General features: G+C 46.1%; 1 protein-coding gene across 1 annotated transcript in view; it reads right to left on the reverse strand.

The window, feature by feature from the left end:
• Positions 1–8,417: 8,417 nt before the first annotated feature.
• The window catches only part of FAAH2 (fatty acid amide hydrolase 2), a 47,205-nt gene continuing 34,519 nt past the window's right edge, over positions 8,418–21,103 (reverse strand). The window contains exons 8-10 of the mRNA XM_082263955.1: positions 20,216–20,315; positions 16,415–16,609; positions 8,418–8,645 (exon numbers count right to left, since the gene is read on the reverse strand). Of these exons, the coding sequence (XP_082120081.1) occupies positions 8,470–8,645; positions 16,415–16,609; positions 20,216–20,315 (471 nt within the window). The 3' untranslated portion in view covers positions 8,418–8,469. The remainder of the gene's footprint in view (positions 8,646–16,414; positions 16,610–20,215; positions 20,316–21,103) is intronic.

The following is a 21,103-nucleotide window of genomic DNA, read 5'->3' on the forward strand; positions in this document are numbered from 1 at the left end:
CCTGGAGGAGGACACCATATGACAGGTAAGTCTGCCATAATGTACATTATGGCATAACACACCTTGGGGGGGGCGGCCTTAAAATAAAAAATTATAGCAGGTTTTTTTTCCGCTTTTAAGTCTGCAGCTTTCATTGACCACTTCCTGCCGACCTGGCGCGTCCATACTGGGCACTTTCACCCTCTTCCTGCCCAGGCCAATTTTCAGCACTGATGCACTTTGCATGACAATTGCCCAGTCATGACATTTTATTCACATAAGTAGAGCTTTCTTTTGGTGGTATTTATTCACCACTGCAGTTTTTTTTTTTTTTTTGCTGAAACCAAAAAAAAAGACAATATTTTGAAAAACAAAAAGTCTAAAGCCTCGTACACACGCATCGATTATTGGCCGGGAATTTTCGGCCAACGTCCGAACGGCTGATTTTCGGCTTGTTAGTATGATGCTTTCGACAACCGACTCCGACTTTTCGGGCGAATAAAATCTGGTGTGCATGCTATAAAATTTTTGTTGGCCATCAACACAACGGCCGATTTTGCGTCAGTCAGTACAGATTTCGGCAGACAAAAATATGATGAGCAAGTCTGGGCATGCTCAGAGAAGAAAAAACACACGGAAAATAAACCTGCACATGACATCACTTCAGAAGTAGATTTTTGTTGGCCGAGAAAATTCGTGTGCAGTCTAGGCCCATTCCAACCAACAGGACACCACTCTGGACAAAAGTCGGACGATCGGTCGGCCGATAATCGTTGCGTGTGTACGAGGCATTCGTTTTTGTAAGTCCCTGTTCACACTGGGGCGACCTGGTCCCCTCACAGGTCGCCTGCCATAGGGAAGCTGTGGACCCGTTCTAATAGGAGCGACACAAGTCGCTCCGACTTAGAAAAAGGGTCCGGAGCTTCTTTGGAGCGACCGTCATAGACTTTAATGTTATGAAGTCCGTGCCAGCCGCTCCGAGGTCGCCCCTGGAAGTCGGATCGCCCCAGTGTGAACGGGGCCTTATACAATTTTGCAAATAAGTATTTTTCCTTCACTGATGAGCACTGGAGAGGCTGCATTGATTATCAGTGTAAATTTCCTCTGTCACACTTGCCAGTTACCAGCCCTCCTTTCCTCATGCTGTGACAGTGCGTGAGAAAAGGAATGCCAATAACCAACAAGTTTGTGTACATGTGGTCAGATGTGATTGGACACAGCTGATCACATGGTAAAGGGCTGCTGTGATTGGCATTTTTTTTTTTTATGCAAGAAATTTACTGACACCAGACAACAGAAAATACAAATTGAAACATAAGCTTCACAGATTCATGATTGCCCCTTTACCTTGATCTGTGTCCGCTGCATACTTGCGATTGGGAGCTTTCCAATCGGGTGACTGCCAGTCACATGAGATCAGAATGCTCACCTCCGCCATTAAAGGGCCAGGAGGTGGCGGCAGTAAGGGGTTAAAGTAAATCCTGGTGATCTTGCCATGAATGTCCTTGTTCAGACACTTACCTGGGCTGACAACTCGTGTCTCCCCCCTCTCATTTAATCAGGCTTTCCATCATAGAGACTATAAGTGGCTGTTTTAATACACTACACAGACCCTGTCCAGTGTTGTCACCATCAGAAAACCCACCTTAAAAAATGCCATGCAGCCATTGCTGGAGTGCATGGAGACAGGAAATCTGCAGCACTAAGAAATGCACGAGGACTAAAAAAAAAAAAAGTATTTATTATACACAGTGCTTTTATCAAATTCATATGCATTTAATTACATATATTTAATATCAATTGTAAATTAACGAGAAGAAAAAAAGTGATGTTTCAAAGTGATTATTCCTCTTGTGGTGTCGGATGTAGGAGGATTGCCTCCTTGAAATGTCACTATAGTCCTTTTATGTCTGGAATGTGTGTTTTATTTTTTAAATAATAATCTTTAACAATAAGTTCCAAAAACAGTATAGTAATTACATAATACATCAGCTTTTAACAAAAAAAAGAAGCCGGGAACCTGTGGGCTCACCTCTTCAGCACTCCGTTTAGGGACTGCAAGCTTCCATCTGCCACGTCCTGAGTGCAGTTTCCAGAACTGGTTTGAAGCTGTATGACCAGTTTAATGCACGTAGGAATCTGGAACAAAGTTTGTTATAATGCCTCCATTGTACATGATCACCCTCCTAGGGGAGGTGGGGGGGTGGAGTGTTTTTTTCTCTTTAAAGTGATTGTAAAATACTTTTTCTCTTGACGGACCCAGTCCTCTGAAGCATATCAGTAGGGGGGGGGGGGGTGATTATAACCCTACTGATAGGTTTATAGATGGACACAGTCCTCTGATGCCTTAGAGCAGTGGTCCTCAACTCTGGTCCTCAGGGCCCACTAACAGGCCAGATTTTAAGTATTACCTTGGGGAGATGCAGACTAGAGTACTGCAATCACTGAGCAGCAAATGATATCACCTGGGATGGATTTCAGTTATCTTGCAAACCTGGCCTGTTAGTGGGCCCTGTAGGCCAGGGTTGAGGACCACTGCCTTAGAGAAAAGGATTTTACGGTAAGTCAAAAATCCAGTTATTTAAAAAAAAAAATGACATACGTTGTTCTTGCCTCCTCTGTATAGTTGGTTTTGCACAGAGCAGCCCGGCTCCTCCTCTTCTTGGGTCCCTCGTTTCTCCTACCTCCGGCATCGAGTGCCTCCATAGCAAGCAGCTTGCTATGGAGGCACCAGATCTGAGCTGCAGCTCCGTGTGTACATTCAGACACAGATCGGCCGCTCGGCCCCACCCCCTCTTTCCTGATTGGCTAACTGACTGGCAGACACCATGGCTATGTCTCAGCCAATCAGGAGAGAGAGTCCTGGACAGCGGAGGGACTCGTGGACATCACTGGAGAGAGAGAGAAGGGGTTCAGGTAAGTATTAGGGGGGGGGGGGGCTTCTACACTGAGGTTTTTTATCTTAATGCACAGAATGCATTAAAGTAAAAAGCCTTTTGACTTTACAACTCCTTTAAGCCAATGCACCCTTAGAAAACTTAACCACTTTACCGCTGCTCACGTTGAGCCTACTGCGGCAAAGTGGCTGTTGTAGGTCTGACGACGTAGATTTACGTCGGCAGACCCTCCCCCTTCTAGGCGGCGCGCTCCCGCTGTATTCAGTCACAGCGGGAGTCGGGCCAGGGGAGGAGCAGCGGCGATTGCTTTTCCCCGATCGTCGGGGAATCGAGTGTGGAGATCCGCTCGCCTATGTAAACACAAGCGGGCGGATCTCCGAAGTGACAGGCAGGGTTCAGCATAGCTGAACCCTGGATCTGTCCCTGTGTCACTCAGTCACCTCCCCCCACACACGTCAGTAAGCAACAGGCATATATTAACCCCTCCCTCTCCAATAAAAATTAACCCCTTCACTGCCAGTGTCATTTTTACAGTAACAGTGCATATGTATAGCACTGATTACTGCAGTAATGTCACTGGTACCCCCAAAAGTGTCAAAAATGTCAGTCAGGGGTCCGATCTGTCCGCCGCAATGTCGTAGTCCTGCAAAAAAAAAAAAAAATCGCAGATCGCCGCCATTACTCGTTAAAAAAAAAAAAAAAACACCAAAAATGACAAATCTTTCCCTTAGTAAACGCAATAACTTTTGCGCAAACCAATCAAAATACGCTTATTGTGATTTTTTTTTTTACCAAACATAGGTAGCAGAAAACAAATTGGCCAAAAATTTAAAAAAATTTAGATTTTTACATTTTTTTGGGGGGAATTTCATATAAAAAAAATGTGAAAAATATTGTTATTTTTCAAAATTTACACTTTTTTTGGTTTATAGCGCAAAAAGTAAAAATCGCACAGGTGATCAAATAGCACCAAAAGAAAGCTCTGTTTGTGGGAAAAAAAGGACGTCAATTTCATTTGGGTACGGCGTCGCACGACCGCGCAATTGTCCGTTAAAGTCACAAAGTGCCGAATCGCAAAAAGTGGCCCAGACGTAAGACAGCAAAGTCCTCTGGTGGTAAAGTGGTTTAAGTGGAGTTCCACCCCCCCAAAAAAAAAAAATTAAAAGTCAGCAGCTACACATACTGTAGCTGCTGACTTTTAATATTAAGACACTTACCTTTCCTGGAGTCCAGCGATGTCGGCACCGCAGCCGATGTTTCCATCGGCTGTCGGGTGCTGCCGCCGCCATTGCCGGTAAGGGAACCCGGCAGGCTTCACTGGCAGGTCCCTGCTGCGCATTTGGATTGGCTCAGCAGCGGGGTGGGGGAGGGAGGAGGGGACCAAACTTCCAAGTAACAGCGCCGTCTACCAGAAGTGGAGAAGTGTTCTTTTAGGGCCAGTTCACACCACATGCAGTCCAGTGTGTTTTTTTCTGCATGGAAATTAGGCTATATGGTTTCTAATGGCATTGTTCACACCACTGCAGTCAGTTCCAGGGCTTTCCTGTTTAAAAAAAAAAAAAAAAAAAAAGGTAGAACATGCTGTAGTTTTCTGCACTGGAACGCATCAAAAATACACTCCAGACAGACCCCAGTAAAGTGGGGAAAAAATGCATAAAAAAAAAAAGCACAGAAATTGATGTGGATTGCGTGTTTGTGGTGTGAATCATCCCTTAAGCTGCACTATGACGAGGACTCATTAAAGGGCCGCTGATTCCAAAACAAAACAGTCCCATGCATTTTTGGGGGGGGGGAGGAGTTCTAATACCATGGCAATCAATGTAAACTGCCCCCCCCCCCCCAATTCCATTCAGGACATATATGTACATTTGCAATACAGGTGTAGCAGCTGCCATTGTAAGCAAAAAAAAAGACCACATTTAGGATGATCATAATAGGTCACAAAAAAGAGTCAGCTATATATGCCAACATTTAAAATATGTTGCTATACCGCACCTTGTGTATATGGATTGCTTAAACAATGAGGTGGTTTGGTTCTCAGACACATTAAAAAGCATTTTTTTTTCTGTTTCAATGGGATTTATTATCCTAAAATGTAAAGGCAAAAAGATAGAGAATTTACACACAATATTACCAAAAGTATTGGGACGCCTGCCTTTACACACACATGAACTTTAACCGCTTGCCGACCGCCGCAAGTAGATTTACTGCGGCGGTCAGCCCCTGCCAGGCAGAGTGACGTTAATTAACGTCACTAGCCTGGGAGGGTCTGGGGAGCGAGCCCGCGCGGTCACGGAACCCCCCTCGCGTGTGACCAGCGGACCCGATGTCCGCCGGCCACTCGGCGATCGTCGGGGGAGAGGGAGAATGACAGGCAGCTTGTGTAAACAAGCTGCCTGTCATTCTCCTCACTGTAAAGACACTGATCACACGGATCTAGTATGTAGATCCGTTGATCAGTGTCCTTACAGCTAGAGCCACAGCCAATCACAGTAAGAATCACGCCCCTAGGGACACACACAGCCCCTCCCTCCCAAATAAAGTTAACCCCTTCACTGCCAGTGTCATTTTTACAGTAACAGTGCATATGTATAGCACTGATTACTGCAGTAATGTCACTGGTAACCCCAAAAGTGTCAAAAATGTCAGTCAAGGGTCCGATCTGTCCGTCGCAATGTCGCAGTACCGCAAAAAAAAAAAAATCACAGATCGCCGCCATTACGCGTTAAAAAAAAAAAACAACAAAAATGACAAAAATCTTTCCCTTTGTTAGTAAACGCGATAACTTTTGCGCAAACCAATCAAAATACGCTTTTTGCGATTTTTTTTTTTTTTTTTACCAAACATAGGTAGGATAAAACAAATTGGCCAAAAATGTTAAAAAATTTAGATTTTTACATTTTTTTGGGGGGAATTTCATATAAAAAAATGTGAAAAATATTGCTATTTTTGCAAAATTGTCGCTCTCTTTTTGTTTATAGCGCGTGATCAAAAAAATCGCACAGGTGATCAAATACCACCAAAAGAAAGCTCTGTTTGTGGGAAAAAAAGGACGTCAAATTCGTTTAGGTACAGCGTCGCACGACTGCGCAATTGTCCGTTAAAGTCACGCAGTGCCGAATCGCAAAATACCCCCTGGTCTTTTAGCAGGAAAATCCTCCGGGGCTTAAGTGGTTAATGGTATCCCAGTCTTAAGCTGGACACACACTATCCAACTTTTGTGGTTAGATTTCCTTCAGATTTACCTTTTCTATGTAGTAAAAGGGCCTGCCAGATTGCATACAAATTGAAAGTGTTTAGATTTGACCTCATATTATATGGTTTTGATAAGTCTAAAGGAAAAAGTCTTCAGAAAATCTTATAGTGTGTATGGCCCTTTAGTCCGTAGGGTTCAATATTGAGTTGGCCCACCCTTTGCAGCTATAACAGCTTCAACTCTTCTGGGAAGGCTGTCCACAAGGTTTAGGAGTGTCTATGGGAATGTTTGACCATTCTTCCAGAAGGGCATTTGTGAGGTCAGGCACTGATGTTGAACGAGAAGGCCTGGCTTGCAGTCTCCACTCTAATTCATCCCAAAGGTGTTCTATCGGGTTGAGGTCAGGACTCTGTGCAGGCTAGTCAAGTTCCTTCACCCCAAACTCGCTCATCCATGTCTTTATGGACCTTGCTTTGTGCACTGGTCCAAATCATTTGGTGGAGGGGGGATTATGGTGTCGGGGGTTGTTCTGGGGTTGGGTTTGGCCCCTTTAGTTCCAGTGAAGGGAACTCTTAAGGTATCAGCATACCAAGATATTTTGGACAATTTCATGCTCGCAACTTTGTGGGAACAGTTTAGGGATGGCCCCTTCCGTTCCAACATGCATCAGTGCACATAGCAAGGGCCATAAAGACATGGATGAGCGAGTTTGGGGTGGAGGAACTTGACTGACCTGCACAGAGTATTGACTTCAACCCGGCAGAACAACCTTTGGGATGAATTAGAGTGGTGACTGCCAGCCAGGCCGTCTCTCCTCCAACATCAGTGCCTGACCGAATTAGAGCGGAGTCTGCGAGCCAGGACTTCTGGCCCAACATCAGTGCCTGCCCTCACAAATGCGCTTCTGGAAGAATGGTCAAACATTCCCATAGACACTCCTAAACCTTGTGGACGGCCTTCCCAGAAGAGTTGAAGCTCTTATGGCAGCAAAGGGTGGGCCAACTCAATATTGAACCCTACGGACTAAGACTGGGATGCCAATAAAGTTCATGTGCGTGTAAAGGCAGGCGTCCCAATACTTTCGGTAATAAGAGTGTATTTGAAGCTCTTTGAGCCCTTCAGAAAAGCAATCCATTGTGGATCCCATTTCAGAGGGCAGATGGAAGGTCATCTGTCACCCCCCTCACTGTCTGTTTTAACCCTCAAAAGGCCAAACCACCATGCTAGAACTGCATGCAGTTTGCAGGGCAGTTACTGTGCCGTGACCCCACTGACTTTTGGGGGGGGGGGGGGGGGATATAGCACCTGCCTAACAGAACAGCATGTTTAATTTTTGTGGCAGCCACAAAGCAAAGACATGCTAAAGCACTGAGCAGCTGCATGCTCTTGCTTAAGTGGCAGTAAAACTGTGGCTCACTTACAGACCCCTGGCCATCTGTGTGAGCGACCCCCCCCCCCCCAGAAGCAGAGCTGAACCTTCAGTTTACATCAGCTGAATAGGTTTCAGGTGCATTAAAAAAAAAAGTTTGGAAAAGCCTTTCCCCTGCCAGCATATTGCAGAGGACCCTTGTGTGGAAGCAGTGGTCTCTCTGCAGAGATCTGACACACCCCGCTGGCAGGTTGAAGCTCAAGCTCTCCAATCAGAAGGGAGCATCATCTGTGCTGTTAGCATAGCTCTGATTAATCAGGGGGGAATGTTATCCCTCTACAGAGAGACCACTGCTTCCACATAGAGAAAACCCAACAGTAAGACTTTATACATCTTTTGTTTGATGCACCTGAAGGTTCCATTCACATCTGGCCATTGCGGAATCGCAGCAAACTGTGGGACGCATTTGCCATGCCATTACTACATAAGGGCACCCAAATCGTGGTGCGATTTTGGCCGTGCCGTTACGGTCAAAATCGCACCACGATTTTGGTGCCATTACGTATAATGGCATCACAAATGCCTCCCAACAATTTGCTGCGATTCCAGAATAGCCAGATGTGAATGCTGTGATTATCACGGCCAAATTCACAAAGCGTGAAGCTTGGCACTCAAAGGAGAAGGAGCTTCTTTTGGGCGATAGCGTTGAGATTTGAAACAGCCAAAAAAAAAAAAAAAATGGCACCATGATTAGGGTGTCATTAAGAAGTAATGGCATCACAAACGCATCCTGCGATTCTGGATTCACAGACAGAATCGCGATACCAGAACACGCAGGTGTGTGAATGGAGCTGAACTGGATTCAGACAATTTCAAAGTTCAGTTGGGCTTTAAACAGAAATACATGTTTTTGTGACCCTGAAAATTAGAAAATCGCAATTCATTTAAAAATACGTTCACAAATCTTCCTTATCCGATGCATTCTGACAGCAACGAATGTCCAAATCGATTTTCTAAGGACGGAATGGTCAAACCTTTCCAGGCAGAGCCCAACCTCCAAAAGCCTTTTCTAGGTGTTGGGCGACAGCCAGCGTTAGATGGTCGTTATACTGGGAAGAGATGATTTGTATGCCCAGCGGCAGTCCAGCTTCGCTAAGTCCCAGCGGGCACTGGGTGACCGGGACTTCTAATACATTCAATATACCTGCCGAGAAAAGACACAGCATTAGTGTGGAAATTTTTATTCTGGTCTCCGATGCCATTTAACCACTTTATTACCAGCAGGCCCATTCGGACACTTCTGTAATGTATGTAAAAAAATAAACTTTTTTTGCGCTAGAAAATTACTTGGAACCCTTAAAACAAAACACACATATTTTGTGTGTGTGTGTGTGTGTATATATATATATATATATATATATATATATATATATATATAAAAATGTATATATAGTGTGTAAAAAATATTTTTTGTGTGTATAAACCTTTTTAATATGTGTTTTTATGGATGCATTTATTTACAATTCATGGGTTGTAATTACTCGTGTTCAGTTTTGCTTATACTAACTTTTTTTATTTTACTGCTGCACTGGTTTTTCTTATGTTCTATTGTTTGTGCGATAAAATTCATGAAAGTGTAATTTTTTTCCCCCCAAAAAAAATTACATTTGAAAAACCGCTGCGCAAATACAATTTGACATATAAAATTGCAACACCCATCATTTTATTCTATAGGGCCTCTGCTAAAAAGAAAAACATGTTCATATTATATATATTTTGTGTGTGTGTGTGTGTGTATATATATATAACGGAATTTTTGTAAAATCTTACCGTAAAATTCCTTTCTCTGAGTCCTCCGACAGTCGCCGCCACTTCATAATCTTCACTAATGGGGTAATTGACCTTTTCTCCGCAGGAGAAGCTAGGCAACAAGATTTGTTAATATCAAAGCTTTTAGCATATCACACCCCTAGGGGGTGGTCCCCTCAGTCAATACCTCCCTGCTTCCTGCATTCTCAACTCAGTTTCAGTAGCATAGCAGTAGAGTACATAAACAAACCCCAAAAGAGGGGCGGGGGCGGCGACTGTCGGAGGACTCAGCGAAAGGAATTTTACAGGTAAGATTTTACAAAAATTCCATTTTCTCTTAGTCCTCCGACAGTGGCCGCCACTTCATATTCATCACTAATGGGGACGTCCCATAGCAGTGTAGACATGAGGGGTGGGAAAAAACGCAGCCGCACCTAAAGCAACGCAATACCCACATCAGAGAAAAAGGAACCTTACCAAAGTAAGAAAACCAACTGGGCAACAGGAAAAAAACGTGCTCAACAGGAGCAACAACCCAGGAAAACAAGTAACCTAGGGATAAAGACATCCCAACAGCCAAGGACCCAAAGCAAGGGACCCTAAGGCACTGCCGCACTAAGAACTTTGCGGCCAAAGGAAGCATCTGCCGATGCCTGAATATCCACCTTGTAGAATTTGGAGAAGGTGTGAACTGACGACCAAGTCGCCACCTTACACACCTGGGCCACAGAAGCCCGATGATTACAGGCCCAAGACGTACTCAGAGATCTGGTAGAGTGCGCCTTCACAGGTACGGGAGGAACCTTCCCCTTCAAAGCATAGGCCTGCTCAATGGTCTGCCTGATCCATTTGGCGATGGTAGAAGCCGACGCCGCCATGCCCTTCCGAGGTCCCTCAGGAAGGACGAACAGGGAATCCGACTTGCGAAAGGATTCAGTCGACGACAGGTAAACCCTGATCGCCGAACAACATCCAAGGAATGTAAAGCCACCTCCCTCGGATGTTTTGGCCTCGCGCAAAGCGAAGGCAAGATAATGTCCTCATTGAGGTGAAATTCCGATATCCTCTTCGGAAGAAAAGACGGGTTAGGTCGCAAGACCACCTTAGCCAAGTGAATCACCAAATATGGAGAGTTGCAGGACAAAGCTGCCAGCTCCGACACTCTGCGAGCCGAAGTGATCGCCACAAAAAAAGCAACCTTCTTGGACAACAGAGGCAACGAGATCTCCCTGATCTTTTCAAAAGGAGCATGTTGCAACACGGACAGAACAAGGTTCAAGTCCCATGGAGGCAAAGGCTCCCTGCTAGGAGGGGCCAAATGTCGCACCCCCTGAACAAAGGTGCTAACCAAAGAGTTAGACGCCACAGGGCGTTGAAAGAGAACGGCCAGCGCAGAAATCTGACCCTTAATCGTGGCCAACGCCAAACGCTGGTCCACGCCCGTTTGAAGGAAAGCCAACACTCTCGATACCGAGTATGAGAAAGGAGAATACCCCCTGGACTCACACCAGGCAAAATACGCCTTCCAAGCACGATAGTAAACCTTCCCCGAAGAGGCTTTTCTAGCCTTGATCAAAGTGGGAATGACCTCAGGGGAGAGACCCCTATCCTTCAACACCTGGTTTTCAACAGCCAGGCCGTCAAAGCCAGCGACTGTAAAGCAGGATGGAATATCGGCCCTTGAGACAGGAGATCTTCTCGAAGAGGTAGACGCCACGGAGCGTCGACCGCCAGATTCACGAGGTCTGCGTACCAAGACCGGCGAGGCCAGTCTGGCGCCACCAGAATCACCGTGTGCGGTTCCGCGGCCAACCTGCGAAGGAACCTGGACAGCAGCTGAATCGGTGGAAAGGCATACATCAGACGATACTGATGCCAGGGCGCCACTAACGCGTCTGCCCAAGGATCACGCATCCTTGCCACGAACCTTTCCACCTTGTTGTTTAGACGAGATGCGAACAGGTCCACATCTGGTGAACCCCACTTCGCACACAACATCTGGAAGACATCCGGGTGGAGGGACCATTCCCCCTGGTCCAAGGTCTGGCGACTCAGATAATCCGCCTGCCAGTTCTCCACCCCCAGAATGTGAACTGCCGTTATTGCCGGGACGTGTGCCTCGGCCCAAGACAGAATGTCGGCCACTTCCCGAGCCGCGCGGGCATTCCTGGTGCCCCCTTGGTGGTTGATGTAGGCCACCGCTGTGGCATTGTCCATCTGCACCCGAACCGGACGGCCCTGTAGCCTGTCTGTCCAACGCAGAAGGCAGAGAGCCGATTCCTCCTCCGACCAAGTTCCCTGGGCGGACAGAACGCCCAGAACACCACCCCAGCCTGACAGGCTGGCATCCGTGGTGATCACCGTCCACTAGAAAGGACGAAAAGACTTGCCCCCCCCGACACCGCCGGGGACCGGTGCCACCACAGAAGATCCCTTCTGGTATGATGACTCAATGAGATCCGTAGATCCAGAGATTGCGATCGCCCGTCCCACTTGGCCAGAATCTCCGCTTGGAGACCCCGCGTGTGAAACTGGGCAAAAGGGATCGCCTCGAAGGCCGAGACCATCAATCCCAGACATCTCATACACGTCCGGAGAGACGAGTACTGATTGTCCCTGAGGGACTTGACTGCCTCCTGAAGCGTCCGGAGCTTGTCTTCCGGCAGGAAGACCTTTGCTTGAACAGAGTCCAGGATCCTCCCCAGGTAGGGAAGACGAACCGACGGACACAGAGTTGACTTTGGAAAATTTATCGTCCACCCGAACTCCTGCAGAGTCTGCATCGTGATGGACAGGTCGTTCACCAGGCCCTGACTGGTCGCAGACCAAATCAGGATATCGTCCAGATACCCTAGGACAGAAATGCCCTGGGCTCTCAAAGCCAGAACCGGTGCAAGCACCTTGGTGAAAACCCGCGGAGCCGAATGAGACCAAAGGGTAACGCCACGAATTGGTAATGATCCTCCGCAATGGCGAATCGAAGGTACCTCTGGTGACCCTCGAAAATGGGGATGTGTAGGTACGCATCCTTCAAATCGATGGAGGCCATGAATTCCCCCGGAACCAGGGCAGCCACCACTGAGCGCAGGGATTCCATGCGGAACTTGCGAACCCGCACAAAGTGGTTCAGAGCTTTCAAGTCCAGAATCGGACGTACCTTGCCCTCCTTTCTGGGCACAGTGAACAGATTGGAATAGGACCCCCGAAATCTGTCCCTATGAGGCACCGGAACCACCACTCCCTGGGCCCACAGGTCCCGCACCGCCAGGTGCAGATCCTGCAAGCGCTCCGGAGATAGCTGAAGGTTTGAGGGGAAAAATCTGCTCGCCGGCCGAGAGAGAAACTCTATCTTGTATCCAGATCGAACGATTTCCTGAACCCACCTGTCCCGAATGCGGTCCAGCCAGGGTTGAAGAAAACTGAGCAAACGTCCCCCCACCCCAGAACTGGGTGAGGGCATCCCTTCAGGCCGTATTGTTATGGGCAGCGGACCCGGACTGGCCAGACTTCTGCTTACCTGTCCACGGCTTCTTCTGGGAGCCTTGGCCTTTGAAGGGCTTGCCCTTATAGTGCGACCGAAAGGCACGAAAGGACCCTTGAGAGGGCCTAAACGAGGTATTCTTCTTACCACGAACAAACTTATTCTTGTGAGTTTGGGGCAAGAGAGTGCTCTTACCCCCAGAAATACCCTTTATCAGAGTATCCAAAGATTCGCCAAAAAGGCGAGATCCCGCGTAGGGCAAATTAGCTAAAGTCTTGCGAGAAGATTGGTCAACAGACCAACATTTCAGCCATATCAGGCGACGGTTCAATACCGCCACACTTGAAAGACGCGCAGCCAAAGGGACTAAATCTAAGTCCGCATCACACAAATACATGACACCCTGATGAATTTGATCCACCATAGCCAAAGTTGTCGGCGGGGCAGAGTCAGCCACCAGGGTGCGCCTGAGCACCTGCGTCCAATCCGCAATAGCCTGGGCTGCCATAATGGAAGCAAAAATAGGCTTCAGCATAGAGCCAGCAACCGTATAAGCATGACGGGCCAGAGACTCCAATCTCCTGTCCGTAGGGTCCCGGAACACCGGGGTATCCTCAGCAGGGATCGCAGTGGATTTATTCAAAACCGCCACCGCGTGATCCACCTGAGGCGGCACACACCAACGCTCATCAGTGGTGGGTGTAAATGGATAACGCAGTTTGAACCTACTCGGCACAGCAAAGGGTTTCTTTAAATTGCGCCATTGCTCATCAACCGCGCGCTGAAATTCCGCAGAGCAAGGAAAAACCTGCGACATTTTGCTTTTCCTTTGCGTCCCATAAGAGGACATCAAAGCAGGAGGACATGGTTCATCCTGCAAATGCAGCGTTTGCTTGATAGAAGCAACCAACTCATCCATGAGTGCAAGCTCTTCAGACGAGCCAGGGGGAGAATTATCAACCCCTTCTACCTCAGCCTCCCCCTCAGACCCCACAAGGTCTAGAGATGAGTGAGACCCTGAGAAGGGCACTCCAGCCATAGCAGCCCCATCGCCCTCTGAATCAGAGGAAATAGACACTCTGGGCCGTTTTGTGGATCGATCAGCCACCAGCATCTGCACCTGAGCAGCCAAGTTCGCCACAATATTAGCCAGATCAGCCCCCTCGGGGGATGCAGCAGCCCCTTGGCCCCCCACCCAGCAGCCCCTTGGCCCCCCACCAAGGTGGGAGGAAACTTGCAATCCTGAGAATCCATGCCCCAGCAAAAGTAGAAAAAAAGGAGTACTGCCCCTTTAAGACCGTGGCGAGCGTAGCCCACCGCACCCACTGAATACACCGACCCCCCACAGGGATAAGAACACTGGGCAAGGAATACAGGAAAAGGAAAGGTAAAAACCTGGAGAGATCACACAGGCTGCTGCCACCGATCGCTGTCCCAGAGCAAAAGGAAGTGATGCAATGACTGACCGCCCTATAAAGCCTATGTAAGGCTACACAAACATGGCCGCTCGGCTGAGGATTCCTTAGGCAAAGAGAAAATGGCGCCATGTGGCCTGATCGATCGCCGCCAAAATGGCGGCGTTTGGCGCCAAAACGCCGCGCCGTACCACACACAGGATCGGTCACCAGAATTTGCCGCAGAAAAATGGCGGGCCGCAGTAGCGATCGCCGCACAACATGTTTAAGCCCAGACTGCGTCATGCATTCACACAGCAGAGCGGGAGAGCCCCCCCCCCCCCCCCTCGCAGCCCACAGACAGGCAGCTATTCCACACAGGAATCTGACAGGGAGCTCAGCATTTACACAGACATGCAGGGTCACACAGTCCCAGACTGACACCCAAATAGACAGGTCCCCACATAGATTTACACTTACCAGTCCGGATGGCGTGGGGAGCCTGCTCCAGCGACCAAACCGCAGTACTGAGGACAGGGAGTGTCGCAGCCAGGACGCAGTGGAACTGCGGTGCGAAACCGCAAATGGCGTCCGGTGAGGTAGCCACCTCACAGATAGCATCCCTGCAGCGAACAGGGATGGGTCGTTCAATATGCCAGGGAAACCTGAGCTGAACGCTCGATGGCAGGCTGGGAAGCCCCTGAACCCTGGGATCCAGGGTGGCCAGTCCGAGACCCAGCTCCGCATGATCATCTTCATCCGAAGAAGCTAACTAATGCTGAAAAATAACAGCTAAGTAAAAGAAAGAGAAAAAGACTCAAAATAAAATCAAAAAGAGGATAGAAGGCTGAGACTGAGAGCCCCAGCACAGGTTCAGCCAAGCTACTCCTAAGCTAGGCATTAGAAACTGAGTTGGGAATGCAGGAAGCAGGGAGGTATTGACTGAGGGGACCACCCCCTAGGGGTGTGATATGCTAAAAGCTTTGATATTAACAAATTTTGTTGCCTAGCTACTCCTGCGGAGCAAAGGTCAATAACCCCCATTAGTGATGAATATGAAGTGGCGGCGACTGTCGGAGGACGTAAGAGAAATATATATATATATATATATATATATATATATATATATATATATATATATATAATATTAACATGTTGTTTTTATTTTTAGCAGAGGCCCTATAGAATAAAATGATGGGTGTTGCATTTTTATATGTCAAATGGTATTTGCGCAGCTGTTTTTCAAATGTAATTTTTTTGGGGGAAAAAAATTACACTTTCATGAATTTTATTGCACAAACAATAGAATATAAGAAAAACCAGTGCAGCAGTAAAATAAAAAAAGTTAGTATAAGCAAAATTGAACACGAGTAATTACAACCCATGAATTGTAAATAAATGCATCCATAAAAAACACATTAAAAAGGTGTATATATATATAAAAAGAAATGTCCATAGGAGCAGATAGACAAGTCCTTCTCATTGACCCATATGGGAAACCCCCACAGGTGAGAGAGGAAGGAAGTGATGTAAACAGTAGATGACCAAGGTGTTCCTTCTCCGCCACCTGAAGGGAGTAACACAGGCTGCTTACCAAAGGTAGAGGAGCACTGAATTACAGGTGGTCAGACCAGGCGCAGGGAAATAGGTTTCCATATAAACTTGATCCGAGGACTATCCATATGGTTTTTGTGTTTTATTAACCACTTCTGGACCGCCCACTGCAGTTTTACATCAGTATTTTGATGTTAAATACCAGCAGCAGCTAGCTGCCATAACCCCGGTAGTTTCATATACAGCCAGCGATCCTCTTTCACATAAAAGTGGTCTCAGGGGGGGATGCGCCGCGGGATCACTTTTATGCGCAGAGACGAGTTAACTACCCCCCCAATAGTTTTCCCCGCTTACCAGAGCCGTCGGTAGCGGGGAAAACGATCCGGTCCATTGCAGTCCTGGGCAGGAAGTCGAGTGAGGAAATGGTTCCCACTCCACTCTATGGCCTTGGAGGACCGGAGCAAACATCATAAGTCGCTTTCGCCCAACGGCCCAAAAGGGCCCATTTTTTTCATGCTGACCTCAGATCTCACATTAAAGAGGTCCTGTCGTAATTATTTATATTACAAGGGATGTTTTACTTTTTTTTTTTTATAATACTGTCCCTTTTTAAAAAAAAAAAATAAATGTAAAGTAAAATATAAAGAGCCTTTAGAACCCACTTTAAGGCAGGTTTGGGGGAGGGGTGGACATGATATATAAAACTATTTTGGCATGACAACGGAAAGTACTTACCAGTGTAGGCAAAGTTGAAAGGCAAAGCCAGAGGTTCATGGTGTTTTGGGGCGATCTTGGGATGAGAAGGATAGATGAGAATTCCATCGTCTCCCAGCAATGTATTCAGTTCCTCTTTCAAGTTTTTGGCTTTTTGCACCATTTTTGCATTTCCTTGTGGGTTCAGATTTGTTAAATTCTCAGCGAGAGCCAAACCTGCATGAGACACATCACACCGATCACATAACAGTCTCCTGATTCTATTTCAACCATGCCATGACCACCAACTTTGGTGCCTGACTTCACCTTAACCACTTGCTTACCAGGCACTTCTACCTTCTTCCTGCCCCGGCCAGTTTTCAGCTCCGTCACATTTTGAATGACAATTGCGCGGTTATGCTACACTGTAACTATATGACATTTTTATCATTTTTTTCACACAAATAGAGCTTTCTTTTGGTGGTATTTAATCACCACTGGGTTTTTTTTTTTTTTGCTAAACAAAAAAAAGAGGCAAACAATTTGGGGGAGCATACCCATGTATTTCTAAAGCTGCTGCAGCTATGAACCAAAAGACATGTATATTAAAAAAGAATAGCGCGCAAATGCAAAAGAAATTACTACCAAATCTGAAGACAATCCATAAATAAAAATGGGGATTTGGTCCCACCATATGGCCATATCGTGCTCAAGCCCACCACTGCGTCAAAGTACCCCATTATCAGTGGGTATTATGTATTTGGTCTGACCTGACCACCGAGGTTGAGCAACCCTCCCCACCCCCCACACACACACCTGTACTCAATCAGTGTCCACCATCAAGTGGATATAGGAGGAGTCCCCTGTAGTGCATTTGCACATCTTTCCCAGCAAGGAGTATTATCTCCAAGGGTTAGAAAGGCTGGATTCAAAAAACCACCCCACAAAAAAAACACTTTTTCATATTCAGTACAGCTTGAACATGAAAATGTAATTCCAAAAGTCTACAGCCTTCAGTTAAATAATCACTGGGAGGTCATGAGGCTACGGGACCAAATTGACTTCTGATGGAGACTACAATTGGTAATTTTATCAATTTTCTCCCGGCCTATAGGAAAATGACGGCCGGGCGCAACCGCTCTAGATCTAGGTGGGCGTCATAGGATCCTCCCCAGAATGCACCTCCCACGGGCTGCACTGCGATCTGTCAAGCAGACAGATCACTGTACTGGGCTGCTGCTGGTGGTACCATGTGATCGCTGTGACCAATCACATGACAATTGTACACAATGGATTGCTTTCATTTATGCCATTCATTGTGTTGCTTGCTGTGATTAGTCACAGTTAGTTATCACATGGTACAGACAGGGCCAATCACACCTCATCTGTACCATGTGATTAGCTGTGGCAAATCAAAGCTAAATGAATCGAAATTCAGAAAAATGGTTGCTTATAACAGTAAATATAACCACGGTGTGTGTGTGTATATATATATATATATATATATATATATATATCTAGTGTGTATGTATATATATATATATATATATATATATATATATATATATATATATATACACACACACCTATATATATCTATCTGTATCTCTTATATATGGGTGTATGTATGTGTGTATATATTACTAGGGATGCACCGATATTAAAATTTTGGGCCGAAACCGAAAACGCAGGATGTCCTTGGCCGAAAACCGAAAATTACTTTTTCCCCCAAATTTTTTTTAAAATGGATAGAAGAGGGGCATACACCAAAAACAGGTAGTGACGTACACCTGTCGCTGCCGCCCTGTCGCAGTATATGTACTGTGACAGGTTGGCAAGAGGTTAATTTAATTACCAATGGTATTTGTATTATGAAGCATGAGGGGTTAATGTATTGTCACTGCTGGTCACTCATCTATTAGTGACCGACCAGTGGCAGTTAATTAACCCCTTTGTGCTGCATTAGTGCAACCAGAGTTAATTAACACTGATACTGGTTGCACTAATGCAGCACAAAGGGGTTAATTAACTGCCACTGGTCGATCACTAATAGATGAGTGACCTGCAGTGACAATACATTAACCCCTCATGCTTCATAATACAAATACCATTGGTAAGCTGCCTCAGCTCCCCCCCACCGCCTCAGCGTCCCCCTCCTCGGGTGTCCTTCATTCAAAAGTCCCGCCTCTGGCCGGCGGCCCACCTCTCAATGACGTCCCTACTACGATTTGTGCATTAATGAATGGACATACCAGGCGGGGGCGGGGCGAGCGGCCGCTATAGATAGAACTAATGTGATCCTTCCCTGTCAGCTCAGCACGACTATGTGTGAATGAGAACAGAACTGACCTGACACCGGGCGGGGGGGCCGCTATTAGCTGTAACTATGTGAGAGCTTCACTTTCCTGTCAGCGGAGATACATGCCTATCGGGGAAGTGAAGCTCTCACATAGTTACAGCTAATAGCGGCCGCTCCCCCCGCCCGGTGTCAGGTCAGTTCTGTTCTCATTCACACATAGTCGCGCTGAGCTGACAGGGATAATTCACATAGTTCTATCTATAGCGGACGCTCGCCCCGCCCTCCCGCCTGGTATGTCCATTCATTAATGCACAGATCGTAGTAGGGACGTCATTAAGAGGCGGACGGTCGGCCAGAGGCGGGACTTTTAAAACCTGCCCTGCGCTGCACCCTCCTCCTTCCCCACGGCGGCCATATTTATTTTCGGCACTGTTAACCCATTATCGGCCGAAATTTCGGTGTATCCCTAATATATACACATAATCGCTTTTATATATATATATATATATCTATATCTATATTACGGTTATAAAAGGATCATGTGTATAAAAAACAAAAAAACCTGATCATTTCCCTAGAGTAGTAATATGGTAACACTGTATCGCTCTTGTCCCGTATGAAGAAAAAAATAAAATACTTAAAAATAAAACAAGAAAAAAAAAAAATTGTTCTATTTACATACTGTTACCAAGCGGTGTCATCATCGCCACACCAGTTATAGGACAAAAAAAAAAAAAAAAAAAAAGGATTTTCTCATTTCTTAATTTTCCAACAAATGGAAAGTTACAACCTCACAAAAACCCGCCACGCTTCTTATAAACCTTTGGCTACTTTCCAAAAAGGGGTCACTTGGGCGGTATTTGTACTGTCCTGGCATTTTTGGGCCTCAGGAAATGGGATCAGTCGTCTGTAGGAAAGTTATAGAGTCCACAAACTGATGTACATACTAAATAATAAACACTGATTTGGGTTATTTTCACCAAAAAATGTAGCAGAATACAATTTGGTCTAAATTTAGGAAGAAGGATTATTTATTTGCCAAAATATAAAAAAACATTATTTTTTTCTTCAATTTGTTGGTCGTTTTTCGTTTATTTAGCAAAAAAAAAACAGCAGTGATTATATACCACCAAAAGAAAGCTCAATTTGTGCAGGAAAAAAAAGTAACATTTTATATGGGTAAAGTGTTGCATGACCGCTCAATTGTCAATCAAAGTGTGACAATGTGAAAATTGGCCTGGGCAGGAAGGGGGTGAAAGTGCCCGATTTTGAAGGGTTACAAACAATACACAGACATGAACCACTGTTATCCCCCCATCAGGAAACCCATCCTGAGAAAAGGTGGGTGAAGAGATCAGCATCATTTAAGTCGGCCACAGATGGATCGAAATTCAGCTGGTTCAGCACCCAACTTTTGATCCACCTATGGATAGAGGCTGCCAGACCCTGCTATACCTCCCACTGTTAACTGGGTGGCAGTCACTTGCAAGAACCCTTTCAGAGTATAGTCAGTTTGACAAAGCACATACAATTGGCATTCTCACCTATTGCTGGTATTGTGTGCTTGGATAAACCAAACAGCCATTTCACCAGTTCCCAACTGGGCCACATCCGCTTTCCATCAGACATCAAATCAGTAAAACTCTAAAAAGGAGAAGAGAAGAAAAAAAATGAAGCAAATCATCTTGTCGTTCATTCTTGTAAAGCCTGCTGTATGCACAGTTAAAAAAGAAAACCATGGTCTGAGGAAGATAAGACTAAGGCTGGCCATACATGTTCAGTTTTCTTGTACTATTTTCCTTTAGATTTACCAAAAACCATATAAAATGAGTTCAAAACTAAACAACTTTCAATTGTATCCAATTAGGCAGGCCCTTACATTATATAGTTTAAGGTAAATCTAAAGGAAAATTACATCAGGAATTGAATTGAACATGTCAGCCCAAGACCTTTATAAAGCAGAGCTAAGACTAAGGTCATCCTGGCCGAAACATGTCAGCACTGTCCTGTCTGTGGTTTCTACCCTGTGATTTAGATTGTACAGCCCTAGGAGGAGGAGGGCCAGCATTTGCATACATGGTCTGAGGAAGTGCGTTGGTAACGTGAAACAAATTCTCTCTGTGCTTTCATCCTCTGAAGGAAATAAAGAACCCTGTGTTCATGACTGTGCAAGGATCTCCCTGTTTCATTTATTCTATGGTTCCTCTACCTCTAAGACTGCTTCTTGACCGTTCCTCCATCAGATCATCGAGTAGGGGCAGTGCCAATATGAGGAAGCAAAGCCCTGCCTGCCCCAGGATGGTGACCTCCATACAGATTTGGTGATGTCACTACCATAATCATGCTTGCTGGAGGCTCTAAACCTAGGGAAGCAAAGCCCTGCCTCTACCAAGATGGCCACCTCTATGCAGATTTGGTGAGGTCACTACCGT

The sequence above is a fragment of the Pelophylax lessonae genome (genome assembly GCF_965119305.1).
Source record: "Pelophylax lessonae genome assembly, chromosome: 7".
Taxonomy (NCBI): Eukaryota; Metazoa; Chordata; class Amphibia; order Anura; family Ranidae; genus Pelophylax; species Pelophylax lessonae.